This window comes from Parus major, chromosome 11, assembly GCF_001522545.3.
Source record: "Parus major isolate Abel chromosome 11, Parus_major1.1, whole genome shotgun sequence".
In the NCBI taxonomy this organism is placed as follows: Eukaryota; Metazoa; Chordata; class Aves; order Passeriformes; family Paridae; genus Parus; species Parus major.
In genome coordinates, this window is record NC_031780.1 from 15,855,847 (window position 1) to 15,865,493 (window position 9,647).

Sequence of the window (9,647 nt, forward strand, 5' to 3'; positions counted from 1 at the left end):
GGTAACTTTAAATACTACATTTTACCACAGGCACTATTCAGAGCCTAGTCAGATTAGACCTCACTTCCTGAGAATCATCCCCAAAACTGGAGAGAGATCAGGCCTGATACAGCTGTCATGATCAGAAAGCAGCTTTTTCTTTTAGTGGGAGAAGGAATAGGCATTACACCTATTTTAGGAGAGCTTGAAGAACTGGAAGAGATCTACCCAGGGAAAGGAGGTCAGAAGATACAGGGTGCAATCTTTGTCGTTACTGTGGACAGAGGTAACAACTTATGTTGAAGAGACACCAAGCATCTGGTGTGCCCCTATTCTGTGCAAGAATCCCATAAAGAAACCAACAGAATGTTCTCCTGCTGATGGATTCATACCCATGCACAGCTGTCTGTCACTCTCAGTGTGGACCCTTTTCTAGATCACTCAAACACAACCATGGCTATGAAGGTTACAAGCAGAAAATTAAATACTATGGCTTGTTTCAATCACAGGGAGTACACCAGTGCACAAATGTGCTCCACAGTCAGGACAAAGATGTCACTTTAAAAAGAGACACAGTATTGTATTCAGTCAGGTGTAGTGTTATTGAAACAAGCACCATATGCTGTAGCCTCTGATGCCCTTTAAAAATAGCAAGAACTTTAAAAATGAGAGTGCCAATCTGGAGCAGAGGCTTTCTAGACTCCTTTCAGAGAATATTTTTCAATATGGAGCACAGCTATGAAGTACAGGTGCTAGAGCAGAACTACTGAAGCAGAAAAGGTTTTCAAATAGCAAAAATTCAGTTGTTTATAACAAAAACACTGGAAGATTACAACTTGTTTCAAGGCAGAGATGGTGCAGAAAGGGAACTGAGACAAATCTCCTAAGATCTCATCACTGAAACCATAGTTGAAACTAAACTGGCCATTACCTTCATTCAGCTGACACATTTTAGGTGTTCAAGAAGAGAAAAAAAATTGTCTTTAGATAAAAATATTTGTATCCTCTTAAGATCCAGATATAATAAGATTTCAGAAAATTTGATTACCTTTTGACATGACTGACTCTGCAAATAACTAAGATAGAATTTACATGTATTAACTCAGGATTTATTTCCAAAATTTTCAACCTACTTAGGCAATAAAATTCAAGTTTGCAATGAATATAGATGCTTAATATCAATAATGGAATATAAGGCAGGACAAAATGCTGCTTATATGCAGTAAGAGATACAAAAGAGTCCATAACCACTTATGAAAGCTTTATTATACACATCAACTATTTGTCATTTATCACAACCTGTCAGGTGAAATAGATGCTTTTCCTGAGTAATCAGACTCAGTCCTATATCCACAATCAGGATCCTAATTTAATCTGCACCTCATTAATGCACACAGTTTTAAGAAGCACTGCTTACTGCAAACAGGGCTCTGTTAACTCAAGATCAAAAGCTGGAACCAGAATCAGCAGCACCTGGGCTTTGAGGAAAAGAGCAGCGATGACAGGAAACACAGCCACAAAAAGAAACTTAACAAGTTAACTTAATTTATTTCATTTTATTAAAGGACATCACTCATGCTTTCCAGTTCCTACTTAGCCATCAGGATGTGCACATGGCACAAGTGACTTTTCAGGAGGGATTTAAAGGAGATGACAGTGGTGGATTCAGAAACTAATTCAAGAGGTCATTCTCACGCTTGGGAAGCAGCAAGGAAAATCGACCTTTTAAATCTCAACAGGGATGTGAAGGCTGCTGTCACTGTCAGAGCAGAAGGGATTAGGAACTGGTGATTATTTATATGAGAATTGTAACTCTCACTTTGAAAATTAAAAAAAATATTACCTCAAATCCTTTCACGCTGTCTCCAAGAGCTTCTACTATTCCAGAACATTCAAAGCCAGGAACAAGCGGCGTCTTAGGAGGGTTGTCAATATTCCCCTGTCGCACCATCAAATCAATAAAGTTCAAACCACTGTAAAACACAGGAAAAAATAAAATCAAGACTACTACCACAGATCAAAGTAAAGGAGGAAAACTTGACCCGAGTGATGGGACAGCCAGAAAACTCCAGGGCAGCATTCAGGGCTCTGCAGGGTAAGAGGGACCCAGCAGACATTCCCACCCCCCAGATGCTGTGCCTTGGGCAGAGGGTGCACGTGCCAGGACACCACAGCTGCCAGCAGCCCAGAGCTGACAGACTGCTCACACAGGGCATTCAAAATTCAGTACAAACACTGTCATTTCTACGAATGCAATACTAGCTGGCAAGTAAAGCTAGGTCAATTTAAGAAGAGAACCCTAAGCCTCACAAATTATAGTTATTTTGGGCTAGGAGCTAAGTGATCAAACTGTCCTCACCTTTGATGTGACCCCAGGAATGCACCTTGTGTTTATCTCAGGCAGGAATCTGAACTCTGGCATGAACTAAGTACCAGATAGGCTTTTGTTTTAAAACTGTTCCTTCCTGGATCATGTTTGTACATTTTTTCAAAAGTTATTAAGGCATGTGAAGTCCTCAGGCTCAGAAAAAAATAGAGGTCTTTCCCTGCAGTCTGAGCTTTTGTGTTATCTTTTGTATGCTATCCAATTTTATTAAGGAAAATTTTGTGGTTTCCTAGGCAGCCACAAAAAAAAAAAAAAAAAAAAAAAAAAAAAAGTACCACTTATCAACTATGTGCATATATTGATTACTGGCCTTAATGCCATAGTTAAAAGTTTAAAACTCCTAACTAGCTGAAATACACTTCAGCATTAATCCATTGTTCCAAAACACAGCCCTGTTTTTCTGGTTAGCCAAGCACACAGCCAGTCCTACTCACACATGTGATACCAGCAACTGCCTGGATACCTCACATTACTGATGGGCACAAGGATTTATTAGATGCAGCCTTAGTCAGATACTAATCAAGACACAGACAGACTGAACAGACCCAACAAATGAATAGACAGAATAGACACACAGCCCTAGCACGAAGAGAGCATGGCATTCATGGGATGTAGGTCACTGGGGTGGGGGAAGGAAATCCACCAAATGTAAGCATTCATAATTGTGGTGGAGGGTTTAAGAGCAACCTGAACCCATAACTTTCACCATGCTCATACCCACAGCTTATAATATCAACCATATGGAAGGTTAGGAGGGGTTTTCACACAGTCAGGTTGGAAAATTTGGAATTATTTTGGAAAGGTCGCTTCTTATCCAGTGGGTAAGACCACCTCCTACATTTCCACTGTGATGTTGATAATGAAAGAGAAATTCCAAATAGGAAAGTGCCTGCAAGGCAGTCATTGTCTGGAGAAGAGGAACAAGCAAACAGACAAAAACTCCAAAACAAACCACAAACCCAGAAACCCCACAGCACTGATGGTGGCAGCCACTGTCTGTGTACATTAACTTCAGCAATGGTCTTTTACCTGCATCTTTCCACACTGCAAGCGTTTTACAAAAAGTTAACTTTTCCCTCCATTCCTGCAGGAAAAGGCGGCTGGAGGCAGGGCTGTGATGCAGGAACCTGGGCAGGAAGACACCCCGTGGTGCCACAACAATTAGGCAAGAAGGAGACAGGTGGATATGCAAAGACCATTGCTCTTTGCTAATGACAGCGATCACAAATAGATTCCTTCTCATGAAGTAAACTGACAGTTTTTGAAAAGGCAGTCATTCAATGACGTAATACTGGCAGTTCAGTTCTGTCCTAGATCCATTTCTCTTTCATCTGCTTTTTTCCCCAAAGGGGGATAAAGGGCAGCAAAATTATATTGAGAGTTCATCTCTATTACAGTGAACTTACAAGACCTCACACTAGAATCGGTGTGATAAGGGAAGCAAAAACAGTACACAAGGCAAACTATAGTCAAGTCACATGTCAACCATATCTATATATAAAGGAAAGGTTTAAAATTATTAGGTCTCATGCTTTTTTTATGCAGAAACCAACACCATATGAATAAGACTGCCTTTAGGAGCAACACTGATTCTCTGTCCACTACACTTAGGATTTCTTTTATCTGCTCCAGTTTTTTTCAAGTGCTGTTATCTCACAGTCACAGAGTCAGAAGGGTCGCTTCTGCCTCATTCCTCATGACGCACATGTACAGCAGCACAAGAAGAAATAATTATAAGAGAAAAAAGAACAACAGAGGCAGGTAATTATAGGACACCAGTTCTTATTCACACAACCTATCTGAAATACGGCTTCTGTTCATTCCAGCTACTTGTCTCATCTTTTCAACAGTCTGTATCCCAATGTTCTGCCGCCTGCAAATTACGATGCAAACAAATACAGGAGTTTCAATTGCTTCATAATTATCAATCAAAAATTATTTCAGGAGATATGCAGAAGCTGTGACTCAGCTTGGACATCGATGGCTGTTCCATTTCTTACTCACTGAATGAGGCTAACACATGACTCATCTCAGCTGACACATTTTCAATTGTATCGCTGATATTCCAGACCTTCAAAAGAATTATTCATCTGGCTTAGTGCTAATAGCAATATATCCTCCATCTCCTCCATTTCTAGTACCATACTACAAAGTGTATACATACAACTTAATGGTTCTAGACATATGATTCAATTGGTTTTAACCACAGGGAATTCAGAGACCACATAGAACTTGCTCTTCTACTGGTGTATACTATTTATCAAGCATGTGCATGTCCTTCTTAAAAGAAAGCTTCTTTCTCTCCATCAATTTGTTGAATCTAGTAATAACAATAACAATAACAATAACAATAATAGTATAATAATAATAGTCTCTAGTGGTGGTCATCTACAAAACTGATGCAACAGAAAACGAGATTTGTAAGAAGCAGTGGTGACTGGAGCAACTCATCTTGGGTGTGTTCAGCACTGCCTGCATCAACATGTGCATGCTGCCCTGGGCAAAGTCAACCCCCTTCTCACTCGGTCTCCCAAGTCCATCATCATCCCAATCAATCCTCTGCACTTACAGGCTTGGGTCAAGAGGATCAGCAAATTGATTTTGCCTTGCCTGGAAGCACACTTTGGTGACCTGGTGACATTTCAGCCCTACAGCAATTTTCCAGTCAGGAATGACAAGCAGATGCTATCCAGCCTGCAGGCTCCCCCGGCAGGCAGGGAAGCTCCCAAAACACACCAGGCATGGTGCAGTTACCTGTGGAGCAGCTGAGCAGGTCTGCTGATGTCAAACAGCACATGTGCAAGTCACACAGCTCTACTGACACTGCAGCCCTGGAGAGCAGCTGCAGCTGTTGCTGCACAATTCTATTTTACAGCTAAATGTTCTTGTGCAGGTAGCTTGCTATTTGTGATACATACCCAGCTATTGGTTTCATGAAAGTGGAACTCATACAGGTACTGGAAAGTGCCGTAAACCCCAGACACTGTTAGAGGAATATATTCATGTGCTAATAACATTTTTAGTTTTGCATGTTAACTTCTGTTAACCCAATGGCTGGGAAAAAAAATCACTCAGGAAACAAGACAGACTGAATGAAAATGAATGGAAATACAGCCCTGCTTGATAGCAAAATGAGCTGCCCAACAGCTATGATGCTACCATTAGTTCTATTCGGTCAGCACAGGATTTCTTGCATTTCCCATTGTGACTAATAGAAAAAAACCCAATACCAAATGTGAATGCAAAAAATCCTAGCCCATTATTTATTAGCACTCAGGCACATTGATGGAAATCACTATTTTTCATAGGCAACAGCTCAGTAGGGGGAATACTCATATGGGTCACAAACTTTATGAGCCCCATTAAGAACAGGAGGGAAAGCACAGCATCTGAATGGGTCAAGACACTCAGCTACATTAACTTACCAGGATATTCCAAAACTGAAGCAGATCCACTGATACATGATTCAAAACAAGCTCATTTACCCATTCCAGTAACATTTTTAACATAAGTTATTTCTAAGTAAACAGCTTGGCCTTCACCTTGGAATTTATCTTCCAGAAGCACCATGTTTTCACATAGCAGAAAAGGACAACAGTAGATAAATCCTTGCCTAGGCAAAATTAATTCAGTCTTTGGAAAACATCAAGTTGTGTAGTAAGATCCTAATGTGTGGTTTCTGTCACTCAAAAAAATCAACCCTATTTTCATGAAGGAACATGTGCACTAAGATCTGGCAATCTAGGAAGAACAGTCTGCTCTGATTGTCTGGGAATAAAAATTTAAAAAACAGAAATGCCATCTAGGAAAGCTCGTTTCAGGATGCTGCCAGACCATAGCCACTTGTCTCCTGGACACAGGGACTAACACGGGGAAGTTATCCCAAGCTCTGGCCACGCTGCCACGGCAGCTCCGATGAAAAGGATGCTGACTTAAGTAAGTGATTCCCAGGAGAAAAACAACAGCCAGTGTCAGAAGGGAAAGAGATAGGTGCTGAGCAATACGCACAATCTGGCATCCACATTTATCACAGAAACCCAAACCCTGAACGCACTTGGCCAGGTTTTCTCCTCCCTTTTCCCCTAGCTAGTAACGTGAAATACCACTGACAATTTTCTTCCCATCGCATCCGCAACCGGCTGTGCGCCCTGGGCCGGGGACCCGGAGCTGAGCGCCGAGCCGGGGACCCGGAGCTGAGCGCCGAGCCGGGGTCCCAGCGCCGCGGGGAAGGGACGGGGCGGAGGCGGCTGCCGGCAGCGGGGCTGCCCCGCGGGGAAGCCACAGGTGAGGGAAGTGGGTGCCGGAGCCGGGGCTGCGGGGCTCGTACGGCACGCTCCGAGCGCAGGGATGCCCTGCCGAGGGACCCCGCACCCCGCCCGGCCCCGGGGTCCCGCACCCGCCCGCCGCCCCGGGGAACGACAGGGCGAGGGGTGATACTGGACCAGGCTTTGACGCGGATCTTCAGCTCGCCCTCCTGAGGCTCCGGCATGGCTTTCTTGGACACGCGGAGCTTGTTGAGCCCCCCGAAGGCGGACAGCACCACGGCTCGCATCTCCTTGGCGTCCCCGGCGCGCAGGCTGCCGCCCGCGCCGCCTTCGGCCGCATCCCTGCCGCCCTCCTTCTCGATCATCTGCTCCGTCTCCTCGGCTCGCTGCGCTCCCTCCTTGGCCATGGCGGGGCTGCGGCGGCGCCCGCGGTGCCGCCGTGCGAGGCCGGTGCCGCCGTGTGGAATGGCCGCGGAGCCGCCGGGGCCCGCCCGCCGCACTGCACCGGCTGCGCAGCGCCCTCCGCCCCGCGCCGCCCCCGCGGCAGCCCCGCCACCGAACCGCACATCCCGGCAGGGCGAAAGGACCTCTGAGATCACACAGTCCACCCCTGTGACCCATCCCTGCCTTGTCACCCAGACCATGGCACTGAGAGACACGTCCGGTCCTTAAACACCTCCAGCGGTGGGGACTCCACTACCTCCCCAGTCAGTCCATTCCAGTGTCTAATCATCTTTCTGTGAAGAAGTCCTTCCCAATGTCCAACCTCAACTTCCCCTGGTGCAGCTTTAGTAAGTCCTGTCACTTGTTACCTGGGAGAAGAGCCCCATCCACACCTGGCTCCACCCTCCTTCCAGGTAATTGTAGAGAGGGATAAGGTCACCCCTGAGTCTCTACTCCAGGCTGAACAGCCCCACTGTCACCTTAGGCCAGTGCAGAGCCCTGTGGCCACTGAGCTGAGTGTGAGGCCAGGCTGTTTGATTGGACCAGCCACCCTCTGTGCCCCAGAGCTCATGGTACCGTGGATTAAATCTCCACTCGATTTGCCCTGGTGTTGACCCTCACCAGGGAGCCCAGAGTGCAGTCACACCTTCCCTGTTCCTTGTCCTGAAGCTCTTCTAGGAGCCAGCTCAGTGAGCACTCTTAGTGTCAGAGGAGCTGCCTCACAACTGACACACACCTTTGTAGCAAGAAACACAAGCTTGACACTGCTGTAGAGCACTTTTAAGCCTTTACACAACAGATTTTACCTGGTGATTAATGCTAGTCTTTGCTGGTTCCTATGGGGAGCTAAATCCTTTAATATGAGCACAGGGTATACTGCAAGGCACATACCCACCAGAGCTCCCTGGGTATGTCCGGGTTTGGGTCACTAAGGAGGCTCAGGCATCAGCCACTTAGCTCTGTGTTAATGAGGATCAGTCCCTGCAGCCTCCCCTGGGGCAGCTGAGCGTGGATTTTGGGTGATCACTAGTTATGGTTCCATGGACATTGATGGAGCATCTGTTAGTAGTGTAAGATCCCTATACCAATTTGTGGATGGTATAGGGATCCCACAGTTCAGGTAAATCAGCCTAAAATGGTGCATGTATTTATGGAGTTCCAAAATTCATTGCAGCATCCTGTGTGTATGGCAAGTGGTCCTGCAGACCTCCCTGTGGGTTCTTCCATCTAACCACCCCTGCCTGCAGTAACTGAGCTCTTAAGAAGCTTCAGGACCTCTCTGTCATCTGCTGGGGATTATGACCACCCTCTCTTTAGGCTGTGGAGTTGTAGGGTCTGAGTTCATCAGTACTCCTTAATTTCACAATGTGCATTTATTTCATCTTGGGTCATGTATTCAGTGTTCAAGTTTTTGAAGGAAGCCAAAAACTCTGGAAATATCTTAGCTATAACAAGTAATTGGGTAAAAACATTTTCATTAACAGTAACAAAGCAAGATAGTGGAGGAGTGGAGAGAATTTTCATATTCCTTAGCAATTTGGATTATTTTTTTCTCTCTAGTCTGTGAAAACTTTTAGACAAAGTATTTTTTAAAGGCCATTTCTGAGAATTTGTCATCTAAGCCTGCCATAAATGAAGTAGTAAATAAATACATGTTAGGAGCAAGGAGAAATAGTACTAGCCTCAGGGAAGCTTCACTAGGTTCATTACCTCAAGAAGTTCAAGCAGATTTTATCGAAAGTGGAGTCTGATGCCTCAAACACCACTTAAGTTGTCCTTAAGATATGTTTTGACAAAACTCAGAACCAGCTCATTAACACCATGAAGGATTTTATGTGTGACATATTAAAGTGATGCCATTCATTTCATTCCAAGTATCAGTGTGTGGAGACATCTAACTGTTTTAAAGATCAGGAACCTTTTTTTCCTCCCTTGTTCCCCTGGTAATACCATGTATATCCCCTCCCTGTTCCCTGCTCTTGGCTAATTCAGTGCTGTAATGGGGAATACAAGGTTCTGTCACATTAGATCTGGCCATTTGAATGCATGTCCAGGCGTGCAGCAGCTGAATAAAGAATAGCATGCACTTGTCTCCAAATGATTCACTCTGCTGGCATCTTGCTACAGTTCTTACTTAAATGAATGGTGAAGTGTAGAGTGACTGGGGAAAGTAAAGCAGATAACATATGGCAACTAAGTGACATCCAGAATGATGAAGAGACTGGAGGACAGCTCACTCGCATCCCTCCAGCACTCTGCAACAGCCAAAGAAGTGAATCTGGGCCTTCAAACTGCATTTGTTTTGCAATGGTTTGTGAGTCTTCTGATTAAGCCTCTCCATATTGATTTAAAGCTATCTCTATTCCCCTTTGGTCCTGAACCAAAAGTAATTTATCCTAAATACCTTAACCGTTTGCAAGTCAAAATGTTGAAGGATGGCCAATTTTTAGAAACATGATGTATGGTAGAACCAGTAATTGTACGGGTCCATTGTGTCAACCAAAATAACATGCAGCAGATATTTGTGCATAATCATGATTCCATTAGTTTGATTTAATTCCTGATCACTTCTT

General features: G+C 44.5%; 1 protein-coding gene across 1 annotated transcript in view; it reads right to left on the reverse strand.

Annotated features, from left to right (window-relative positions):
- VAT1L (vesicle amine transport 1 like) overlaps positions 1 to 7,162 on the reverse strand; it is a 54,144-nt gene extending 46,982 nt beyond the window's left edge. The window contains exons 1-2 of the mRNA XM_015640344.1: positions 6,808 to 7,162; positions 1,823 to 1,952 (exon numbers count right to left, since the gene is read on the reverse strand). Coding sequence (XP_015495830.1) covers positions 1,823 to 1,952; positions 6,808 to 7,037 — 360 coding nt within the window. The 5' untranslated portion in view covers positions 7,038 to 7,162. The remainder of the gene's footprint in view (positions 1 to 1,822; positions 1,953 to 6,807) is intronic.
- Between the last annotated feature and the right edge of the window lie 2,485 nt (positions 7,163 to 9,647).